The 25,866-nt window shown below is 42.6% G+C and overlaps 1 protein-coding gene across 1 annotated transcript in view; it reads left to right on the forward strand.

Annotated features, from left to right (window-relative positions):
- The first annotated feature begins 616 nt into the window (after positions 1-616).
- The window catches only part of LOC137371967 (extended synaptotagmin-3-like), a 145,886-nt gene continuing 120,636 nt past the window's right edge, over positions 617-25,866 (forward strand). The window contains exons 1-2 of the mRNA XM_068035144.1: positions 617-1,220; positions 21,487-21,528. Of these exons, the coding sequence (XP_067891245.1) occupies positions 864-1,220; positions 21,487-21,528 (399 nt within the window). The 5' untranslated portion in view covers positions 617-863. The remainder of the gene's footprint in view (positions 1,221-21,486; positions 21,529-25,866) is intronic.

A 25,866-nucleotide genomic window follows, 5' to 3' on the forward strand; every position in this document is an offset into this window, starting at 1 on the left:
CACAAAAAATAGATTAACAAACTTGCACAACCTCACTTCAATGGAGCGCTAAAGGTTGATAAACAACTGGGAGATTTCACATTCTATATTTTAATGACCTTACAGTTATTACAAATGGGAATTTGAGAGTTTTTTTCCCTCTCTAGGCAGACCATTATTGTGAACCACATTATTATATTTCCGATGCCAGACTTCAGTGATCTTTTAAAAAAAGGGCAGGCTGTTTACTTCAGACCAACAACTGAGAACTTGCTTGCACTCTCCAATCTGCAAATGTGCCCACTATCGATTGGCCTGTAATTGATCTGAATCGGCAGGAATGGGGTTCAGTAAGAGCAACACGGAGGGACAGATTCGCTAGTGTAAATGATCGAGTGTTTATTGTAACGATAATACTTTCTATAAAATGAAGTGCACTTTCAATATCTATGAAACTAAAGATACAAATGTTTTCATTAGATCCCACTGACTTCTATATCGGTCGTGGGTTTCGGTTTTTGCAGGAACAAGCAGCAAGTTCCCAAGCCTGACAGCAGGGGGAGGAGGCAACGCCAGTGGTCAGAGGGGAGTGTTCTCTGTAGGCGGAGAAGTATTTGTTTTGCGGTGATGAGAGGGTGGAGGGAGACGGAGAGTGTTTACACTGTGTTTTGGATCGGAAAGGACTGGAGGGCTCAGGGTAAGAGTGGGAGGGAGGTGGTGGGAGAAAAGTCCTGTACGTTCAGGATTTCCAGCGTAGTGGTGCTAGAGGTGACGAGCTATTGGGTTAATCAGAGAAGTTTGATCCCAATAAGTGGAAGGTGCGCCCGGCATAAACCTGCTGGGGCTGTTCGAGCGGAGTCTGCTGAGCAAGCCACCTAGCAAACATGGCAAGCGCCGCAGAAGGGAAGAAATTCAGACACAGGGAAAGTATCTCGTTCTCTGAGCGGCGAGCTTCTGTATCTTCTGAGCTACTTTGTAACGAGGAGGGAGAGAACTCTCTGGTTCCGGGCTTGATGGAGGCGCTGACACAATTCGCCAAGGCATTCAGCTACCTTTTCCCCGTCTACCTGACCGGTTATTTCGGATTGAGTCTTACCTGGATCGTCTTTGGACTGCTCATGTGGATTTGGTGGAAGAGGAACAGAGGCTGGAAATTTGCGCGTTTGCAAGCAGCGTTTCAATTGCTGGAAGATGAGAAGTTTGTGATTACTAATGAGATTAAACAAGATCTTCCTGCGTGGGTGGGTATAATCATTCATTAAGCAAGGTTGAAATCAAATCAGGTGTTTAATGCAGTGGGTTAATGTGCGTACAGGTGTCGTTTTGGCAACTTGTATTATTTATCTGCACAGTCTTATGATCTTCATTGTCATTTCAGAGTCATTGTTACTTAGTAACCAGGTGCCTGGATCCTTCCCAGATCCGGCTTTCCCTGGTAGTAGTTTGAAACTTTTGATAGTTCCTCATTACTCAAACAACTGCTAATACACCTTCCCCACTTCGGAATTCCTCACTCCCTATCTGTTCAACTTTGCAACCTGGCCTGAATCTTTAAAAATTCTGTGCCATATGCTGTCAAATTGTTGCGCAACAGACTTGAGTCGAAATGTTGTGTAAGTTAGACCGGTTTCTCAGGGTGCATTTGAATGATGTCACTATTATCCCAGGTTTCATCAGGGTATGGAGACATTCACAAAATAACATTGTAATAACCAGTTGGCATACTTTTCCTGTGCAATAAAAAAAAACAGGTATTTCCTTAAAGATCTAATAAAAAGACATTAAATGGGGCTTCTTAAAATGTAATCTTCAATAATTAACATTATGTAGTATTGCTGTGCTTAGAGCTTGATATTCTGTTTCAATAAGAATGCATATTGAAGGCTGGTTTACCAAGTATCTGGTATAAACTTGGATTAATACGATTATTATTAGATTGTATAGTAACATAAAGTAACAGACCATTTGTAATAAAAAAATTGCAATAAATAACAGAAAAAGCTAGAAATGCACAGGAGATCAGTCAGTATCTGGAAGATGAAGCTTGCTATTTCAAGTGGTACATTTTAATTGAAACCATAAGTTATATTGTGCTGAGTGACGAATTCTGATGCATCCTTTTTTTAAATGATCCCATGATACCAGTTGAAGAATAGCGGGAAGTTCATAGGAGTAGGCCATTTAGCTTCTCGAGCCAGCTGCGCTATTTATCATGGCTGATCTGAGTGTGGCCTTAACTCCACTTTGCTGCCTGCCCCTGCCCCTGCCCCCCCCCCCCCCCATTAACCCTTGACTCCCTTGTAGATCAAAAATTTGTCTAACTCAGCCTTGAATATATTCAATGACCCAGCCTCCATTGCTCTCTTGCTCTCTGGGGAAGAGTATTCTAAACACTAATGACCCTCTGAGAGAAGAAATTCCTCTTCATCACCATCTTAAATGGGAGACCCCTTATTTTGAAGCTGTACCCCCTGTACTAGATTCCCCATAAGGGGAAACATCCTCTCAGCATCTACCCTGTCAAGTCCCCTCAGCATCTTATGTTTCAATAAGATTACCCCTCATTATTCTAAACTCCAATAAGTATAGACTCAACCTTTCATCATAAGACAACCCCTTCAATCAACCTAGTGAACCTTCTCTGAACTGCTTTCAATGCAAGTATATCGCTCCTTAAGCAAGGAAACCAAAACTGTACACAGTACTCTAGGTGTTATCTTGCCAACACCCTGTACAGTTGTAGCAAGATGTTCCTACTGTCACAGCAGATTGGAGGGTAGCTAATGTAACCCCAGTATTTAAAAAAGGAGGTAGAGAGAAAACAGGGAATTATAGACTGGTTAGCCTGACTTGAGTAGTGGGGAACATGCTGGAGTCCATTATAAAAGATGTAATAGCAGAGCACTTGGAAAACAGTGATGGGATCGGACAAAGTCAACATGGATTTATGAAAGGGATATCAAGCTTGACCAAATCTACTGGAATTTTTTGAGGATGTAACTAGTAGAATGGATAAGGGAGAACCAGTGGATGTGGTGTATTTGGACTTTCAGAAGGCTTTCGATAAGGTCCCACATAAGAGATTAGTGTGCAAAATTAAAGCACATGGGATTGGGGGTAAGGTACTGACATGGATAGAGAACTGGTTGGCAGACAGGAAACAAAGAGTAGGAATAAGTTGGTCTTTTTCCGAATGGCAGGCAGCGACTAGGGGGTACTGCAAGGATCAGTGCCAGGACCCCAGCTATTCACAATATACATTTAATTCCCTCATCTGTATCATTAATATAATATATCCAAGTTTTCAGACAACACAAAGCTGGATGGGAGTGGGAGCTGTGAGGCGGAAGCAGAGAAGCTCCAGTATGATTTGGACAGGTTGAGTGAGTGGGCAAATACATGGCAGATGCAGTATAATGTGGATAAATGTGAGGTTATCCACTTTGGTGGCAAAAACAGAAAGGCAGATTATTATCTAAATGGCGATAGATTGGGAAAGGGGGAGGTGCAGCGAGACCTGGGTGTCCTTGTCCACCAGTCGCTGAAAGTAAGCATGCAGGTGCAGCAGGCAGTTAAGAACGCAAATGGTATGTTGGAGGATTTGAGTACAGGAGCAAGGATGTCTTGCTGCAATTATACAAGGCCTTGGTAAGACCACAGCTGGAGTATTGTGTACAATTTTGGTCTCCTTATCTAAGGAAGGATGTTCTTGCCACAGAGGCTTGTATTTGCTTGAGTTTAGAAGAATGAGAGGTGATCTCATAGAAACCTACAAAATTCTAACAGGACTGGACAGACCAGATGCAGGAAGGATGTTCCCAATGGTGGGGGAGTCCATGACCAGGGATCACAGTTTAAGGATAAAGGGTAAGCCATTTAGGACTGAGATAAGGAGGGATTTCTTCACCCAGAGAGTGGTGAGCCTATGGAATTCTCTACCACAGAAAACAGTTGAGGCTAAATCATTAAATATATTCAAGATAGAGTTAGATATAGTTCTTAGGCCTAAAGGGATCAAGGGATACAGGGTGAAAGTGGGAACAGGGTACTGAGTTTGGTTGATCGGCCATGATCGTATTGAATGGCTCGAATGGCCTACTCCTCCTATTTTTCTATGTTTCTATATTCCATCCCCCTTGCAATAAATGCCAACATTCTATTTGCCTTCCTAATTACTTGCTGTATCCCTCTCCCTCTCCATGTAAATAATATTCTGCTTTTGTATTCTTCCTGCCAAAGTGGACAACCTCACATTTTCCCACATTATACTCCATCTGCCAAAATTTTGCCCACTCACTTAACCTATCTATATCCCTTCGCAGATGCTTGTGTCCGCCTAACAACTTTCTTTCCTACCTATCTTTGTATCATCCACAAATTTGGCTACAATATACTGTCCCTTCATCCAGGTTAAGATATATTGTAAATAGGTGAAGCCCCAACACTGATCCCTGTAGAACTCCACTAGTTACAGAAATGCCCCATTTATCCTGACTCTCTTTTTCCTCTTAGTTAGCCAATCCTTTATCCATGCTAATATATTACCACCCCCCTACACCATGAGCTGTTATCTTGTGTAGTAACCTTTTATGTGGTACCTTAACAAATGCCTTTTGGAAATCCAAATACACTACATCTACTGGTTTCCCTTTATCTACCCTGCTTGTTGTACTCTCAAAGAACTCCAAGAAATTTGTCTAACACGATTTCCCTTTCATGAAACCATGTTGACTCTCTGCCTGATTGCATTATGATTTTCTAAATGTCCTGCTACTACTTTAATAACAGATTCTGGCATTTTCCCTATGACAGATGTTGGGTTAACTGGCTTATAGTTTCCTGCTTTCTGTCTCCCTCCTTTCTTGAAAGTTATGAAATATCTCTTTAAAGGGCTTCCACTGCTTTACTGTTTTACCTGTTACTTTATTTTCCCAGTCCACTTTAGCCAATTCTATTTTTATCTTTATTCCATTGTAATTGCTTTCATTTCATTTAAGTTTAAAATGCTAGTTTCAGACCCAGATTTCTCACCCTCAAACTGTGAATTTCATCATATTATGATTACTCTTGCCTAGAGGATTTTCTGCTGTGAGGTTATTTATTAATCCTGTCTCATTACATATTACCAGGTCAAAAATAGTTTACTCCCGGGTTGGTTCCAGAACACATTGTTCTAAGAAACTAAGTTCTCTCATGTCTTTGGCAATATCCCTTCAATGAGAAACCAATATGTGGTTAAAGACTGAAAATGCTGGAAATACTCAGCAGGTCTGGCAGCATTTGTGGAGAGAAAGAGTTAACGTTTCAGGTCGATGACCTTCTCTCTCCACAGATGCTGCTAGGTGGTTGGGTTGGCATTCTTCCATCTGTGAAAGATGATGAATATGCAGGAAACAATCCATTTAGGTGGGGTGTCTTCTCTTGGTGCACTTTTGCTGATGGCTGTGAAGGCTCATCCTTGAGAGGCAAGTTCTATAGTGCTGCACGTGAAGCTGCCAAGTGACTGAGTTGTTTTTGATGTTGGCGCCTGTTACCAAGCTGCTGTAGCAACTGGTCATCATGTCAGTGCACATTAGTCCACAGGATATGTCACCATTTCCCTCTTTCACCAGCTAGGGACTCCCAAGTGTGACAGTCGACACTTAGGGCCTTCATGTCACACTTGCAAGTATCCTTGAAGCTAGATCTGCTGAATGTTTCCAGCATTTTCTGTTATTTCAGATTTCCATCATCTGCAATATTTTGCTTTTGTACCTGCATGTAATTAGTCATTTATCAGATTGCTTTGTGTTGCCCAGATTTTAAAAGTAATTCATCCATTGTGAAGTGCTTTGGGTTATCATAAACATCCAAAAGGAACTATATAAATGCACTTTTTTTTCCTTCAAGGAATTATGCTGCTTGGGGGAGGTGGTGGTGTAGTGGTAATGTCATTGGACCAGTAATCCAGAGCCCAGGCTAATGCTCTGGGGACATGGGTTTCGAATCCTACCATGGCAGATGGTGAAATTTGAATTCAATTCATAAATCTGGAATTAAAAGCTAGCCTAATGGTGACCATGAAACCATTGTCGATTGTTGTAAAAAAAAACATCTGGTTCACTAATGTCCTTTAGGGAAGGAAACCTGCTGTCCTGACCTGGTCTGGCCTTCATGTGGCTCCAGACCCACAGCAATGTGGTTGACTCTTAAATACCTTTAGTGGGCAATAAATGCTGTCCTAGCCAGCAATGACCACATCCCATGAATGAATTAAAAAAAATCCACACGACTGTGAAATAGGCCCATATAAGCGTAGATGCTTGTACTGAATACCAGCCTCTGACTGCCAGTGAGATTTATGATTTCAAAACAACTGATGGGATAGTTGCATTGGGAGTTATGAATAATGGCTTCATGGAGTACTTGAGGTGTTTTAAAAATCCATTACCCAATTTCTGCAGGATGCACAGTACAGATGGGTGAGACCATTTCTTCTGCATCAGTTCACTATCGGAAGGAAATCTAGTGTTCATGCAAAATTGGTAGCAATGAACTTTATCTTTGGTGTCATGCATACTTTTGTACTGTAGTGATAGCAAATGAACTGAATAAGGTTGCATGAAAGCCTATAATGCATGCTAATGATCAGGACAGTTTAAGTTACAGTGCAGCAAAACTGGCAAATGTCTGGTATGATTGTTGTGGAGATGATGGTTGTCTCACATGACAGAATAAGCTGTTAAGGTGAAAGACTTCAATTATGTATCATTTAGGAGGAAAGGTGAGCTATAGAAAATATTTTGCAAAGTCATACTGAGGTTATAGTTAGGCTGGCGCAGTGGTTAGCACCGCAGCTTCACAGCTCCAGCGACCCGGGTTCGGTTCTGGGCACTGCCTGTGTGGAGTTTGCAAGTTCTCCCTGTGACCACGTGGGTTTCCTCCGGGTGCTCTGGTTTCCTCCCACATGCCAAAGACTTGTGGGTTGATAGGTAAATTGGCCATTGTTAACAAAAAGGTAAATTGCACCTAGTGTAGGTAGATGGTAGGAGAATTGAGGGAAGGTGGGGATGTGAGAGGGAAAATGGGATTAATGTAGGATTAGTATAAATGGGTGGTTGATGGTCGGAGTGGACTCGGTGGGCCGAAGAGCCTGTTTCGGTGCTGTATCTCTCTATGTCTCTATAAACTCTTCTGTGCATGTTTGTAAATTTTCAATTGTGGAAAGGTGGTCTTGGGTTATTAGCTTCCAAAAGAATTTGTGTTTGATCAGTATTTATGTAATTTGATGTGTTTTTCTAGTCGTGCCACATTTTTGTATTTTTAATAGTTCTCTTGAGCTTACTGTGCTGTAAAGCATCCAGTTTTGGATACAGTTCCAGCATATTGCATAACTCAGTATTGGCTGAAGTTAGTATAATGGTTGGTATTGAACTTTATAATGGAGTTTGGGCAACAAGACTAGAAGGGATATTGAGAGCCACCTGATGCAGCCCACCACAGATGTCACTTCACTGCCTCTTATGCTTTTTTATGGCTCCTTTTTAATGCAGCAAATTGTCTCAAAACACATCACAAAATAGGATGTGGAAAGAAGAAGCACTGAATAGGTTTGCAGGAGATAGAACATAGAACATAGAACATACAGCACAGAACAGGCCCTTCGGCCCACAATGTTGTGCCGATCCTTTGTCCTCTGTCAAGGACAATTTAATCTATACCCCATCATTCTCCTTTATCCATATACCTATCCAAAAGCCTTTTGAAAGTCCCTAAAGTTTCTGACTCAACAACTTCCCCGGGCAAGGCATTCCATGCCTCGACCACTCTCTGGGTAAAGAACCTTCCCCTGACATCCCCCTTATATCTCCCACCCTTCACCTTAAATTTATGACCCCTTGTAACGCTTTGCTCCACCCGGGGAAAAAGTTTCTGACTGTCTACCCTATCTATTCCCCTGATCATCTTATAAACCTCTATCATGTCACCCCTCATCCTTCTCCTTTCTAATGAGAAGAGGCCTAGAATGTTCAGCCTTTCCTCGTAAGACTTATTCTCCATTCCAGGCAACATCCTGGTAAATCTCCTCTGCACCCTCTCCAAGGCTTCCACATCCTTCCTAAAATGAGGCGACCAGAATTGCACACAGTACTCCAAATGAGGCCTTACCAAGGTCCTGTACAGCTGCATCATCACCTCACGGCTCTTAAATTCAATCCCTCTGCTAATGAACGCTAACACCCCATATGCCTTCTTCACAGCCCTATCCACTTGAGTTGCAACTTTCAATGATCTATGCACATAGACCCCAAGGTCTCTCTGCTCCTCCACATGCCCAAGAACCCTACCGTTAACCCAGTATTTTGCATTCATGTTTGTCCTTCCAAAATGGACGACCTCACACTTTTCAGGGTTAAACTCCATCTGCCACTTTTCAGCCCAGCACTGCAACCTATCCAAGTCCCTTTGCAGACGACAATAGCCCTCCTCGGTATCCACAACTCCACCAACCTTTGTATCATCTGCAAATTTACTGACCCACCCTTCGACTTCCTCATCCAAGTCGTTAATAAAAATCACAAACAGGAGAGGACCCAGAACTGATCCCTGCGGCACGCCACTGGTAACTGGGCTCCAGGCTGAGTATTTACCATCTAAGACCACTCTCTGCCTTCTATCAGTTAGCCAATTCTTAATCCAACTGGCCACATTCCCCACTATCCCATGCCTCCTGACTTTCTCCATAAGTCTACCATGGGGGACCTTATCAAATGCCTTACTAAAATCCATGTACACCACATCCACTGGTTTACCCTCATCCACTTGCTTGGTCACCTGCTCAAAGAATTCAATCAGGCTTGTGAGGCAAGACCTACCCCTCACAAAACCGTGCTGACTGTCCCGAATCAAGCAGTGTCTTTCCAGATGCTCAGAAATCCTATCCCTCAGCACCTTTTCCATCAACTTGCCTACCACCGAAGTAAGACTAACTGGCCTGTAATTCCCAGGGTTGTTCCTATTCCCTTTCTTGAACAGGGGCACAACATTTGCCACCCTCCAATCACCTGGTACCACCCCCGTCAACAGAGAAGATGAAAAGATCATTGCCAGCGGCTCTGCAATTTCATCCCTTGCTTCCCATAACATCCTTGGATATACCCCGTCAGGCCCGGGAGACTTGTCTATCTTCAAGTTATTCAAAAACCCCAACACATCTTCCCTCCTAACGAGCACTTCCTCGAGCTTACCAGTCTGCTTCCCACCGTCCTCTTCAGTAATACACCCCTTCTCATTCGTAAATACCGAAGAGAAGTACTCATTCAAAACCTCACTTATCTCTTCCGGCTCAACACACAGTCTCCCGCTATTGTCCTTGACCGGACCTATGGTCCCCCTAGTCATCCTCATATTTCTGACATATGCGTAAAAGGCCTTGGGGTTTTCTTTTATCCTACCCGCCAAGCATTTTTCATGCCCTCTCTTAGCTCTCCTAATCCCTTTCTTCAGATCCTTCCTGGCCATCTTGTATCCCTCCAGAGCTATGCCTGTGCCCTTTTTCCTCAACTTTATATACGCATCCTTCTTCTTCCTAACAAGACTCTCAACCTCTCTTGTCAACCACGGTTCCCTCACATGACCATCCCTTCCCTGTCTGACAGGGACATGCTTATCAATGGCCCCTACTATCTGCTCCTTGAAAAAGTTCCACATTTCGACCGTGCCCTTCCCTGCCAGCATATGCTCCCAACTTATGCTCCTCAGTTCCTGCCTGACAGCATCATATCTACCCTTCCCCCAATTGTAAACCTTGCCCTGTTGCACATACCTATCCCTCTCCATTACCACAGTGAATGCTACAGAATTGTGATCACTATCTCCAAAGTGCTCGCCCACCAACAGCTCTATCACTTGCCCTGGTTCATTACCTAGTACCAAATCCAATATTGCCTCCCCTCTGGTCGGGCAGTCTACATACTGAGTCAGAAAAGCTTCCTGGACATACTGCACAAACACTACCCCATCCAAACTATTCGATCTAAAGAGTTGCCAATCAATATTTGGGAAGTTGAAATCCCCCATAATTACTACCCTGTGACTTCTGCTCCTTTCCAAAATCTGTTTCCCAATCTGCTCTTCCACCTCCCTGCTGCTATTGGGGGGCCTATAGAAAACTCCCATCAAGGTGACTGCTCCTTTCCTGTTCCTGACCTCAACCCACAGTGCCTCAGTCGGCAGATCCTCCTCGAAAATTCTTTCAGCAGTTGTTACACTATTTCTAACTAACAATGCCACCCCCCCACCTCTTTTACCACCATTCCTAATCTTATGAAAACATCTATAACCAGGTACCTCCAAAAACCATTCCTCCCCCTCACCTATCCACGTTTCAGTGATGGCCACAACATCGTAGTCCCAAGTGCCCATCCACGCCTTCAATTCACTCACCTTATTCCTGATGCTTCTTGCGTTGAAGTATACGCACTTTAACCCTTCTCCGTGCCCATCTGTCCTCTGTGACAGTGCTACCTTCCCCAATACCTCACTACACTCTTTGTCTTTCTGAGTGGACCCACTGGTCCCTGGATTACAAGTCCGGTTCCCATCCCCCTCCCAAACTAGTTTAAACCCTCCCAAACAGTACTAGCAAACCTCCCTCCCAGGATATTGGTGCCCCTCTGGTTCAGATGCAGCCCGTCCTGTTTGAACAGGTCCCATCTTCCCCAGAATGCAGTCCAATTATCCAAGAACTGGAAGCCCTCCCTCCTACACCATTCCTGCAGCCACGTGTTCAGCTGTGCTCTCTCCCTATTCCTAGCCTCACTATCACGTGGCGCCGGCAACAAACCAGAGATAACAACTCTGTCCGTCCGAGCTTTCAGCTTCCAGCCTAACTCCCTAAACTCACTTCTAACATCTGTGCCACCCTTCCTTCCTACGTCGTTGGTGCCAATGTGCACCACGACCTCTGGCTGCTCCCCCTCCCCTTTAAGGATCCTGAAGACGCGATCACAAACATCACGGACCCTGGCACCAGGGAGGCAACAAACCATCCGTGCGTCTCGCCTGCGCCCACAGAACCGCCTGTCCGTACTCCTCACCATCGAGTCCCCGATGACTAGTGCTCTCCCATTCTCCCTCCTTCCCTTCTGAGCCACAGTGCAGGACCCCGTGCCAGAGGCCCGGTCACTGCAGCCTGCCCCCGATAGGCCGTCCCCCCCAACTGTATCTAAAACTGTATACTTGTTGTTGAGGGGAACGACCACAGGAGATCCCTGCACTGACCTCTTCCCACCTCTAACTGTTACCCAGCTGCCTTTGATTTGTGGAGTAACGACCTCCGTGTAGCTTCTATCTATCAACCCCTCAGCTTCCTGAATGATCCTCAGTTCATCCAGCTCCAGCTCCAATTCCCTAACACGGTCTGATAGGAGCTGGAGACGGATGCACTTCCAGCAGGTGAAGTCGGCAGGGCCACCGGAGGTTTCCCTCACCTCGAACATTCTGCAGGAGGAGCAATACACTACACTGGAGATGAACTAAAGGATATCTAAGGGGGCCTTTGAGTAGGTGTTTGAATGTGTGGTGAGAGATAGCAAGGAGCAGATTTGGAAGAGAGCTCCCAAATGTATGATCTCTGAAAGCAGTGGGGTGGATTTCCAGTTTGCAGTATACGGAAAACTTGGAATTTCTTCCCATCAGACATGCAAATTCGAAACAATATCTTTAAAAAAAAAAACTAGAGTATGTTAAATTCAAAGGACTTCTTCCTGCTGCTGACCCATACTGTTTATTGGCAGATTACTTATGAAAAAGACCAAGATATCATTTGAGCTGAATATATTTATTTAAGCTGCATCTGCAGCAGAATGTGAGACAAAACATAGAATGGTTACAGCACAGAAGAAGGCAGTTTGGCCTGTGCCATGCAATAAATGTTTTTCAGAAGTACGCTAATAGATCAGATGCTGGTGGTTCTTTACTGTCATGCTGAATCCTTTGGTGAGGTCAAAACTAGTAAAATTTAGTTGAGGAAATGAGAGCAGAATACCACAAAATATCTGGATGAGGTGCATATTGTGTGTGTGTTCTTTTTCCTTCCCCTTCCCCCAACCCCCAACAAAATAAACTTCCCCTGTCAGTAACCTGGGCAAGGATGTCAGCAGAGTTGGTCTCTTCAGACTACTAGCAAAGATCGGATGTCCACCAGAGCTACTAAGTATCGTCACCTCATTCCATGACGATATGAATGGCACAATTCAGCATAGCGGTGCCTCATCAGACTCCTTTCCTATCCTGAGTGGCATGAAACAGGGCTGTGTTCTCGCACCCACACTATTTGGGTCGTCTTCTCACTGCTGCTCTTATATGCGTTCAAGTCTTCAGAAGAAGGAATTTTCCTTCACAGAAGATCAGATGGCAGGTTGTTCAACCTTGCCCGTCTTAGAGCGAAGGCCAAAGTACAGAAAGTCCTCATCAGGGAACTCCTCTTTGCTGACAATGCTGCATTAACATCCCACACAGAGAGTGTCTGCAGAGACTCATCGACAGGATTGCGGCTGCCTGCAATGAATTTGACCTAACCATCAGCCTCAAGAAAACGCACATCGTGGGAAAGGACGTCAGAAATGCTCCATCCATCAATATCGGCGACCACGCTCTGGAAGTGGTTCAAGAGTTCACCTACGGCTAGGCTCAACTATCACCAGTAACCTATCTCTCGATGCAGAAATCAACAAGCGCATGGGAAAGGCTTCCGCTGCTGTGTTCAGACAGGCCAAGAGGGTGTGGGAAAATGGCGCACTGACACGGAACACAAAAGTCCCAGTGTTTCAAGCCTGTGTCCTCAATACCTTGCTCTACAGCAGTAAGGCCTGGACAACATATATCAGCCAAGAGCGACGTCTCAACTCATTTAATCTTCGCTGCCTCCGGAGAATCCTTGGCATCAGGTGGCAGGACTGTATCTACAACGCAGAAGTCCTCGAGGTGGCCAACATCCCCCGCATATACACCCTACTGAACCAGCGGCGCTTGAGATGGCTTAGCCATGTGAGCCGCATGGAAGATGGCAGGATTCCCAAGGACGTATTGTACAGCGAGTTCGCCACTGGTCGTCCATGTCTTTGCTTTAAAGACGTCTGCAAACACGACATGAAGTCCTGTGACATTGACCACAAGTCGTGGGAGTCAGTTGCCCGTGATCGCCAGAGCTGGCGGACAGCCATAAAGGCGGGGCTAAAGAGTGGCGAGTCGAAGAGACTTAGCAGTTGGCAGGAAAAAAGATAGAAGTGCAAGGAGTGAGCCAACTGTGTAACAGCCCCGACAACCAATTTTTTATCTGCAGCGCCTGTCAAAGAGTCTGTCACTCTAGAATTGGCCTTTATAGCCACTCCAGGCGCTGCTGCACAAACCACTGACCACCTCTAGGCGCTTACCAATTGTCTCTCGAGACAAAGAGGCCAAGGGCAAAGACATCTTGAAAGCAAAATACTGCAGATGCTGCAAATCTGAAATAAAACCGAGTGCTCGCAATACTCAGCAGATCGGGCAGCATCTGTAGAGAGTGAAACAGAGTTCACCTTTCAGCTCGATGACCTTTCATTAGACCTGAAACGTTAACTCTGTTTCTCTCTCCACCGATGTTGTCAGACCTGCTGAGTATTTTCAGCACTTTCTGTTTTTATTAATTAGATAGCTTAGGTTGTAAGCCTCTCTGAAGTATATAACCTAGCTTTGAAACCTTGGCTAGTTTCCTGGATGCAGTTCGAACGAGATGTGCAGAATTCTGTCCCAGAGCTAATGGCAAATAAAATGTCAGCAAAGTATACTGGTCAAGAAGCATTGAGTGATTTTTAATCTTCTCTGCCAGTTGAATTACATCAAAAATGATGGCTGAGCGTAGTGATGAAGCTTTAATCTAACTCGCTTAACTGCCATCATAAATTACTAAACAAGTTACTTGAGCTATATATTAAAGCACTGGATTGAAGATTAGATGACCAGAATTAGATTACAGCTTTAATTTAATTTCCCTGCATTTTGTTATGCACTGTTCCACTTTTGGCTACTTATGCCCCAAACTCTTGATTCAGCGTTGATTTTTTTTTGTGTGTGTGATTTTGACAGAAGCATCTTAATGGTTCTGTTGTATGTACTTTAGAATTATTTAACATGCTGTGTTCCATTAAACACCTTTTGCAATTGAAATTTATTCTCCATTCTGATTGATTTTGACACAGTGTGCTGTAATAGACTTGATGTATTAATTAGTCGTCATCTGACTGGTGGAACAGGCTGAAGGGGCTGAATTATCTATTCCCGTTCCTAGGTAGTATAGTAATTGAGCTGATTGAGTATTTAATGTGTAAAATAATAACATCTAACCATTCTGTCTAAACTACCGTTTATACTCTAGGTGATCAGCCCTTTCAATAATGGACCTATAAGAATATAATCAACTATTGGTCAATATTTTTAGTTTTATGCCCTGAGATATTTTCAATATTTAATTGGTGCAGCCCTATAGATGCAGAATAAATATTATGCTACTAGTTGGTTTAGTGCAGGGTTTTTTTTAAATCTTCTTCTGAAAAGGGTCAGTGGCAGCATGGCTACAAAGTTGACTGAGTGATCGGAAACACAGTAGTGGTGAACCTGGTGTTTCTCGGACTGGTGGAAGGTATACAGTAGATTTTTGCAAGGGTCAGTATTAGGACTACTACTTTCCTTGGTATATATTAATAACCTAGACTTGGGTATACAGGGCACAATTTGAAAACTTGCAGATGATACAAAACTTGGAAATGTTGTGACCTGTGAAGAGTATAGTGATAGACCTCGAGGATATGGTCAGACTGGTGGAATGGGCAGACATGTGCATATGAAGTTTGATACATTTTCGTAGGAAGAATGAAGAGAGGCAGCATGAACTGAAGGGTACAATTCTAAAGCAGATGCAGAAACAGAGACCTGAGGGTATATGTGCACAAATGGTTGAAGGTGGCAGAACAAGTTGAGAAAGTGATTCAAAAGGCATACAGGATTCTGGGCTTTATAAATAGAGGCATACAGCACAAAAGCAAGGAAGTTATGATGAACCTTTATAAAGCACTGATTCAGACTTGACGGGAGTATTGCGTCCAGTTCTGGGCTCCACACTTTAGGAAGGATGTGAAGGCCTTCGAGAGTGTGCAGAAACATTTCACAATGATGTACTTCAGTTATGTAGATAGATTGGAGAAGCTAGGGTGATTCTCCTTAGAGAAGCGGAGGTCGAGAGGAGATTTGATGGAGGTTCTCAAAATCATGGCGGTGGAAAGAAATGTTCCCATTGGCAGAAGGGTCGAGAACGAGAGGATACCAACATAAGGTGAAAAGCAAAAGAACCAAGGGTGACATAAGGAAAAACTTTTTTATGCAGCGAGTGGTTTGAATCTGCTACCTGACAGTGTGGTGGAGGCCGATTCAATCGTGGCTTTTAAAAGGGAATTGGATAAGCACCTGAAGAGAGAATTTGCAGAGCTACAGTGAAAGGGCAGGCCAGTGGGATTAGCTGAGTTGCTGTTGCAGAGAGCTGGCACGGACACGACGGGCCAACTGAGAACCTTCTGTGCTGTAACCATTCAATGTGTAACCTCATTGAATATTTTAATTTGAATTCCTTACTTTAGTGACAATACATGAGTTAATTTTGATTGCCATAGGCTCTTTCTGAAAGGTGCAGAGAATAAACATTTCATTTAATTGACAAAGGTCAATTAAAGTAAAAAGCAAAATAAATGCGAATGAAAAAATCTGAAACAAAGGCAGAAAATGCTGGAAACACACAGCAGCTCAGTTAGCATCTGACTAGAGAATAGGTAAGTCTTATTTCAAAAGTCCTTTTTTTCAGAACTAAAGTCAATTAATATGTATTTGGTTTCTGTCAAACAGTGGTTTTAATATATTGATTACAGAAAATAGAGTTAGCAATTTATTATATCTTGGGTGAATGAAATACTAAGTTGCATGTACCTTAGATATTTCAAAATGGTGAGAAACTTCCTGTGTAATAAATTATGCTTAACCATCTAATATAATTAAGGGAAATGTGAATATTTGTCTTCATGCACCTTCAAGGGATTTGGAATATTACTCCTGGTTATGTTTACTACAGGAGTTACTCTATATTTAATTAGCCAGCTGAGCAATTGGGCTAGTTGTCTTTATGACAGAGTTGTATCACACAAGAAGTGAATCTTAGTTTTTAAGGTTCATTGCATGTTGTGCAATAGCTCAGTCTTGGAAATATTAGAAGTATAGTAGCTTGTGAGTTACTGTAAAATGTGTTTTTTTTTCACACTGAAAACTGTTCCTATACCTATTTTATGTTAAATAAACTGTTGCTATATAGCCTGAATCTTGAACTGATGAGTGTTTCAGACTGACTCCTGAAGCTATAAAAAAATCATGTATGTTCAGATGAAGGAAAGGTTCTTTGTACAATTTTGATCGTTTTAATTGTGTTCTAACAATATCAGCACATATAATAGGATAAATAGAGGGGAAAAAATGTTATCTGAAGGGAAAATTTGATCACGATATGGAGCACTGCAAAAGTTGTTGCCTTTTCTCATTTTGTACTTTTGCACTTGTAAGATTATATGTGTTGTAGTTAAATATTGTATGAAGGCAATAATAATAATGTGAATAGTTTATACCTGAACATGTATATGTACCTGAAACACAAACAAAAATGCTGGAAATACTCAGCAGGTCTGGCCGCATCTGTGGAGAGAGAAGCAGTTAATGTTTCAGGTCAATGGCCCTTCATCAGAACTGGCAGATATTAGAAATGTAAAAGTTCTTAAGCAAGGAAAGCGGGGTGGGGCAAGAGATAACAAAAGAGGTGTTGAAAGGACAAGGTCACAGAGAATAACTAACCAGAAAGTCATGGAACTAAGGCAAACGGTATGTTAATGGTGTGCTGAAAGACAATGCATTAGTACAGAGAGGGTGTTAATAGACAGAAAACTCAGCAGCCTGGCCCCAAGCACAAACCTGAAAAAGGTGGGTAGGCACAGTAGAAACAAACTAAACTAAAATAAACACATAAAAATAAAAAGGGGGGCCTGTCGTGCTCTGAAATTATTGAACTCAATGTTCAATCTGGCAGGCTGTAGTGTTTCTAATCGGTAAATGAGGTGCTGTTCCTTGAGCTTGCGTTGATGTTCACTGGAACACTGCAGCAATCCCAGGACAGAGATGTGGGCATGAGAGCAGGGGGGGGGGGGGGGGGGTGGGGGAGTGTTGAAATGGCCAGCAACCGGACTCCGCCTTCAGTAACATTTCTGCAGTTTTTCAGATTATTCAAATGTTACACAACTGCAATCACTTGTACATGTTTTTAAAGTGGAAAAGCAGGAATGTTTGAAAGTCTGTCTCTGGATTAGTATAGTAATAGCTAAATGTATTGAAACCATTGATGTACACTGACACACTAACATGGTGAGGGCCATGTAGTGCTATGCAAAAATCAGCTGGTACTGATACCTGTCTGAAAAACATAGACTGGGTGACCGCTTTGCGGAACACCTCCGCTCAGTCCGCAAGCAGGACCCCGAGCTTCCGGTTGCTTGCCATTTCAATGCTCCTCCCTGCTCTCGTGCTCACATCTCTGTCCTGGGATTGCTGCAGTGTTCCAGTGAACATCAACGCAAGCTCGAGGAACAGCATCTCATTTACCGATTAGGCACGCTACAGCCTGCTGGACTGAACATTGAGTTCAATCATTTCCGAGCATGACGGGGGCCCCCCATTTTACTTTTTATTTTGTTACTTTATCTTTGAAAAAAAATTTTTTTGTGTTTATTTTATTTCATCTTAGTTTGTTCAGTTTGCTTACCCACTGTTTTTTTTTCATTTTTGTACTTGCGGCTGTTCAATTTTCAGTCCATTAATACCCTATCTATACTAATGCTTTGTCTTTCAACACACCATTGTTTGCCTTTGCTCCACGACCTTCTGGTCAGCTATTCTGTGCCCTTGTCCTTTGTTATCTCTTGCCCCACCCCCACTTTACTTGCTTATAACCTTTTACATTTCTAATATTTGCCAGTTCTGAAGAAGGGTCACTGACCTGAAACGTTAACTCTGCTTCTCTCTCCACAGATGCTGCCAGACCTGCTGAGTATTTCCAGCATTTCTTGTTTTTATTCCTGTCTGAAAATTCTTTTCTTCCCCACACCCCATATTATTTGGTGTACAATGCAGTAATCCTCAGTGAACTAGAATTCACTTGCATGCAAGCAGATGCATGCAAAATCTATCGATCTGCATGCTCTGGTGAAAAGAAGGAACAAAGGCATTTTGAATGGATTGACTGTGTTATCCAACTTTGTATTAGCTTCTTTATTCAAATTCTGGACCTTGCAAGGAGGAATATGTGGTTGGCCCAGGATGTCTAATTTGCAGCTGTATATAATCCATTTTTCTAGAATTTACTTGATTAATTAAAATCAATTATAATTTTGAGCATATGATTCACAATTTGCTGTTATTTACACCTTGCTTAGATTGAATAATCTAAGGAGCAGGCCATATAACATGCAGTTCTGCATAGTATGTTGTGAAAGTGCTTCCATTTTTTGTAAAATATTTTTTGAGGACCCCTAGTTAAATTGCGGAAATGGATTCAATATGGAAGGCTGAAGATTTCATTGATGCTGGACTTTGTGTTTTGTTGAAATTTCACCGAAAGGGCACTTGAGATGTGTGTTTGAAAACTACCTTTATTGGACATTCATGCTTAAGATAAAAAAAGACAAATCTTGGTGACTTGGGGAGATGTTTACAGAGAAGTGACATGTCATGATTTGTGAGGGCCAGGAGTTTGTCTTGCTTCTGAGATGTTGTTTTGGTTCAGTTGGGGTGTGGACTGTTGTTGAAAGCAGTTGGAGATCAAGCAGCCAAGAGAGAAATATTAGAGGAATAGGAGCAAGCGCTCACTGAGGTGGTAAGCTCAATCACTGTGTTTGGAAAAAAAAACCCTGTTGCAGTCAAACCAGAGAAGGGGTAAAAGGGGAGCTGGAGATTTCCCCCGCCCTCCTCACCTGGCTGTAACACAGATCGTCAAAGTTTAGTGAATTGTACTTTTTTTCTGCAATGTTTTAAATTTCTAAATATACTTAAATACCATAACTGTATTTTAGTTTCCAGTAATAACGTCCACTTAGCTTTCACCAGTGTGTTTAGGAACAAAATGTTTCCTATTTTCATAGTATCTATAAATAGTTATGATCTCTGCATAATGTATAAATTAGTGGTTGCTACTTAATGTAAAGGTATGTCATTCACATTTTCATTGTTGTTTTGTTGCATGTTCAGCCATGAGTGAATTTGTAGGAAAGTAAAAATGAAACTGTAAATGAGATACCATTACATTGCTGTATGCTCAACTTATTTAAATTTTGTCCATTTAAATTTGAATGTGCTGCTTGTACCAGCTGGTGCACATACACGTGCGTTTAGACTTGATATTGGTTATTTCTGGTAATATTGACCCCAAATTTCCTGGATTGCACTTCGAAAAATGGTTTCTGCATTGATCTTGCTGATGTAACTTTCCTGCAGAGCGTATTTGTCTAAATCGCAATGAATAAGCTGGAGTAAAATGAGTGAAGTTGTAGGAGCAATTATGTCTTTGACTATAGCGCCTCACTCCTCCGAGCCTTTTGCCTACACTGTTTCTTTTCCACCATCATGCAGAACTGGTTTATTCCTATTGAAAAGGTCATTCCAGCTGAGTTTCAGGTGCATGGACAGTAACAGCACTTTGGTTAAGAATAATGTAGAATCCAATAAAAAAAAATTGCAAAGAAAATTACTATCAAACTCCAGAAATTCCAGTTTTACTGATATCGCGTGACAAATAGATCATGGTGTGCCTATTTTGGGGCATAATTCTACACCAATACAATGGCTGGATTTTATGGTTAGCAGTGAAGTGACAGTGTTCACAACTGACCTCGAGGAAAGCTGCCCACAAAGATTTATTGATCTTTGTGGCATAGATTTTCCCTCACCCAACATTAATTTGAATCTGGTGCCAACAAGGGGATGTCCAGGCATCCAGCACCAGTGATGTCACTAAGCAGGGTAAGCAGTCAGTCACCTAAAAGTATTCTCACAGGCAGCAAACCAGGAAGTAAAATGTGCTGATTAACCTTCACTTTTAACTAAATTTTACAAAGAGTGAAATAAATGATAGAGACATACACATAGGATTAAGGTAGAAGCTGAAAAATCACAGTTAAAAGGTGAATGTTTTATTATGGAGAAATATGACATTCTGCAAATATAAAACTAGTTTCGCAGTGCCAGTGAGGCTGTTCAGGGAGTACAAACTTAGTATGCCATTATTAACCTAGTTATACCTTATTCAACAATATGTAACTTTCACAAGAGTTTTCACAGTGGGGCTAATAGTGTAAGAGGGCAAGTTCTTGTCTGTTCCATGATTCTAATTGTTGCAAACTGAGGGACTTCAACAGTGTACCTTCTGGAGAAGCATAGGATCATTGACAGCAGCTTCTGGATTTCCATGTTCAACTGCACATATGTGGACTCGAGAAGTTTCAGAGGATTAATGATGGTGAGCACTGGCAGCTTTGCCGTCATTGCTACCACAAAATCTGGGCCATTATTCTGATAAATTCAAGAAACTCATGCGAGCTGGTCTTTTGCATGGGGGTGGAACTATGTACTTAAGTTTCAGTGGATGTATCTTAGAAGCAGCACAAATTTCCTCATGGAAAAACTCCCCAATGTCACTCTTGTACCATAGTTACACCAAAACTTTCTGGAAAATTCCAGGCCACCGTTTTTGTCCAAGATTCAAGTACATGAATTGAACTAACATGTTCTCTGCATTAGACATTTGTGCTGGTTCCTGAAAAAAAAAGCCTGCCTCCTTTGAGCAATTGCAGGTAAATAGATTAGCAAAGAATGAGGGAAAAACCCATAGCGGTGATAATAATTGGTCAGTGATATGAGGTGTGATTTGATGTACTGGTTCAAATATCTGCAAAACAGAAGAGCATCACTGTGCATGATTGAAGGAACTCTATCTGAAATATAGTGTGGCAGGGAAGGGTTATTGGGCGGAAGGTAGGTGTAACCATGGGATTTAACTTGGTCAAATGTAAAAAAATGTTAATCTCCCTAGCAATCAGCAATAAATATTTCTTCAGGGCTACTCTAGCCAAATTTGTTAATGCTGTGGGCCTTGGCAATTAATAGAATGGTGAAAAACTTGCTACAAGGAGATACGTCAGTATCCAGGCACGCAGCCTTGGCTAGAGTATGAATATGGATAGTTTGGGAATGTGAAATGGGGAGGGTCAGTGGATAAGAGTCTGGGCACAAGTGCACGCAGGCACTTAGTGGAACATCACTAAAATATATTTCAAAATTGATTGTACAATCAATGGTTTCTCTCCACAGAATGTCCATATTTCTCAAAATTGATAACTTTTTGTCTTATTTCAGGTTCATTTTCCAGATATAGAAAGAGTGGAATGGTTGAACAAGGTAAGAGAAAGAGAATTATATCTAAATGTTAATCCAAGTTTTAAGTTCAAGACTGAGGCTTGACTTTCAGAAAATTGTTTACAATGCAATGGGATTTGTTGTCCATGGTTGACCTATTCAAGATCTGAAATCTATAATGCTATTTCACTCCTAAATGGCTTGGCTCTAATTTTCAGATTATGCCCCTTTTTTGGACTCGCCCATGAGAGGAAATAGTTTCTCAGTATATACCTGATTGAGCTGTTTAAAATGACAAAGGGATTCAATTAGGCTTTCCTTCAACCTTCAAAACTCAATGGAATACAAGCCATGTTTATGCAACCTGCCCTGGTAATTTAACCCTTGTTACAACCAAGGCGGGAGGAGTGCACTGTCTTTCTCTAGTTCTACTTCTCCACGGGTCACAACATATATTTAAATGTGTACCCAGTTACCAATGCGTCCAATTATATACTCTAATATACTCTATTTTAGTTTCAGAATAAAATCCGCCAACCAGGTTTCTTTAATAAACAACAAAAGTATTAATTTATTATAAAACAAGACTTAGCCAATAAAGATGCAAAACTTTAACATGCAGTTTGAAATATGACAAATATATATATTCCCTGCTAAATACCTAATACACACACCAGTTAAAGGAAAAATAACGATACTTTGACCAAAGTACGTGTTAATTCTTGAAGAAAAAGGATATGTTATGTTCCAGATGGCATACAGTCCGTCATCCGCATACACGTAGATAGGTTTCTGGGCTCTTTTCAGAAGCAGTTCATTCAGGAGATGGTGAGAGGAAGTCTTCCGAAAGCTTCTCAGGAGAAATGCAGCATCAGGCTTTACAGTGCTCACACTGGATTATTTCTGCAGGGGTTCTCAAAGTGGTGGAGAAAAGATGAGCTGAGTATTTCTTTCAGCAGGCTATAAACCCAACTGATTCAAAACAGTATTCAAAAAATGAAACCCACTCTTGAGCACCATAAATCTTGACATGTCACTTCTCTCAAAAACCCATAGTCGGAAGGCACCTGTTGTTGACTTAGCTGAAGACGTGTGACATCTAGTACATGTTTTTAAACAGAGTCCTTCCAGTGAGCCTTCAAAAAAAAGTTCAGTATCTATGGAAACACTTCAGTCCTCCAATGAATCCATCTCCATAATTCTAAAACATGAGTCCTCAAAAAATATTTTAAAAATGGAAGCACTTTCATATCCCCCTTCAACCCTGGTATTCTGGTGAGTCCATGCTGTACTGTTCTCAAGGCCAGTGTATCTTTTCTGAGGTTACAATTCCAATCCCCTTGAGATAAAGCCAAGATTCAGTTGCCTTTTTGATTACTTTTGCTAGGGACTGTGCGCTAGTTTAAACTGATTTTGCGCATATGGTCACCTAAATCTCGTTACTCGTCCACAACTCCTAGTCTCTCCCCATTAAGCACCCCTCCACCACTGGTGCATACTGGCTGCAGTATGTACCATATACAAGATGCATAGTAGCAACTCGCCAAGGCTTCTTTGTCAGCACCTCCCAAACCCATGACCTTTGCAACCTCGAGGACAACAGCAGCAGATACATGTGAACACCACCATCTGCAAGTTCCTCTCCAAGTCTCTCACCATCTTGACTTGGAACTATAATACCATTCCTTCATTGCAGCTCCATAGACACTCAAGAAACTCAACACTATCCTGGACAAAGCAGCCCGCTTGACTGGCACCCCATCCACAAACATTCATTCCCTTCACCACCGATGCACAGTGGCAGCAGTGTGTACTATCTATAAGATGCACTACAGCAACGCACCAAGGCTCCTTCGACAGCACCTTCCAAACCCGCGACCTCTACCACCTAGAAAGATGAGGGCAGCAGTTGCATGGGAACACCACCACCTGCAAGTTCCCCTCCAAGCCACACACCATCCTGACTTGGAACTATATCGCCATTCCTTCACTATTGCTGGGCCAAATTCCTGGAACTCCCTTCCTAACAGCACTGTGGATGTACCTACCCTCCATGGACTGCATCGGTTCAAGAAGGCAGCTCACTACACCTTCTCCAGGGCAATTAGGGATGGGTAATAAATGCTGGCCCTGGCCAGTGAAACCAACATCCCACAAACCAATTTTTAAAAAATTGGCCTTTATTGCAAGGGGGATGGAGTATAAAAATAAGGAAGTCTTGCTACAACTGTACAGGGTGTTGGTGAGACCACATCTAGAGTACTGTGTACAGTTTTGGTTTCGTTAAGGAGGGATATACTTCCATTAGAAGCAGTTCAGAGAAGGTTCACTAGGTTGATATATTCATTGCAGTTTAGAAGAATGAGAGGTGATCTTATTGAAACACATAAGATTCTGAGGGGTCTTGATGGGGTAGATGCTGAGAGGTTGTTTCCCGTGACTGGAGAGTCTAGACTATGGATCATAGTCTTGTGGGGAAACCAAGAACTAGGGGGCACAGTTTTAAAATAAGGGTTCTCCCTTTTAAGATGTGGAGGAATTTCTTCTCTGAGGGTCATTAATCTTTGGAATTCTCTTCCCCAGAGAGCAGTGGTGTCTGGGTCATTGAATATATTCAAGGCCGAGTTGGACAGACTTTTGATCTGCAAGGGAGTCAAGGGTTATGGGAGACAGGCAGGAAGGTGGAGTTAAGGCCACAATCAGATCAGCCATGATCTTATTGAATGGCCTACTCCTATTTCTTATAACCTTATGATCTTGCCTCTTTTTCCCTGAGTCCCCCATGGATAGTTGCTAGTTAGTCAATAATGTAAAATCCAGTTTGTTAACGTTCCCTCAAATTCAAACATTTTCTTGTGTGCTTGCCCCATCCAAATATTTCACCTTGGAAACTCCTGTTACCTCCTCTCCTACTAATCACACTAGCACTGAGGGATGGTAACCTCATGAAATTGTTACTGACCAGTTACTCAGAGGCTGGGACTAATGCTGCAGACACATGGGCCAGAATTTTACCCTTGGCAGATGGGAGCCCTCCACTGACAGAAAAATCGGTGGCGATTCCGCTTCCACCTGGTCTGGGGATCCAGACTGCATTCTGCGGTCCCCAGGCCCTTAATTGGTCTGAGGCAGGACTTCCACCTCATTGAGGTAGGAGGTCCCGCCTAATGGAGCTGCTGGCCAATCAGTGGGCTGGCAGTTCTCTGTCCACCAGGACCGGTGGCCACTGCTGGGACTGCAACCCAGCTGAGGATGGAAGGCGTCGGGGAGCCCCGGAGGACTGGAAAGTTTTTGGGGCCTCGCCAGAGGCAATCGGTCAAGGCAAAGCAAGGGTGGTTGATTGAGGGGATGGGGGAGTGTGTTGGGCATTGGGGGTGATTGGGTCTTCGGAGATAGCCCTCCTTTGTGCACAGGGTTCCTGATCAGGAGGGCAACCCCCACCCCCCCCACCTCCATCCCCTCCCAGGCTGTCGGAAAGCCACCTACTTTTAACATTAGGCTTTTTTCGGGCCTGGGCTGCCCGCCAGTCAAGGGTAAAATCCCCATGGAGGTGGGCGGAGGCCCTTAAGTGGCCATTAACTCGTTGCCCTATATTCATTATGCGCTCCATTTTACGCCCACCCATGCCCCGCCATGGTCCCGCTCTTTGGTGGGGTGTAAAATTCCACTCATGAGTTCAAATCCCACCTTGGCATCTGGGGGAATTTAAATACAATTAATTAATAAATCTGGAATTAAATACTAGTCTCATTAATAATGAGCATGAAACTACCAGATTGTTGTAAAAACCCATCTGTTCACTAATGTCCTTCAGGGGAGGAAATATGCCATCTTTACGCAGTCTGATCTACATGTGCCTGCAGACCCACAGCACTGTGTTTGACTCTTAACTGCCCTCTGAAATTGTCCAGCAAGCCACTCAGTTGTATCAAGAGGCAGCTCAACACCACATTCTCAAGGGCATGTAGGGATGGGCAATAAATGCTGGCCTTACCTGTGATGCTCACATCCCAAGACCAAAAAAAAATTCCCCATCAATATCTTGTCTCAATTAAGTCTACAGATTTAAATAATGGCATGACAGTGACTGTTCTTGTATTCATTTATCAACTTTAATAAGGAGAATGACAGGAAAAGCTGCAACTTAATTGCTGTAATTGGGAATATCAGCAAGTTAGCAAGTATCAATTAATAACATTCCATTTCTGGCTACATCTCAATTGCACTACTATAAGTGTCTAAATCTATTAGGAACACTGATTTATCATTTGCTGTTAAACTTGACGTTTGCACCATTTGACTGCTTCACGTCTCTTTTTATGGCTGGTTCCTCTACACATGTCTGTTTGATTATGCATTGACTGTTGTTGAGGTTGGTAT

Source organism: Heterodontus francisci, chromosome 7, assembly GCF_036365525.1.
Source record: "Heterodontus francisci isolate sHetFra1 chromosome 7, sHetFra1.hap1, whole genome shotgun sequence".
In the NCBI taxonomy this organism is placed as follows: domain Eukaryota; kingdom Metazoa; phylum Chordata; class Chondrichthyes; order Heterodontiformes; family Heterodontidae; genus Heterodontus; species Heterodontus francisci.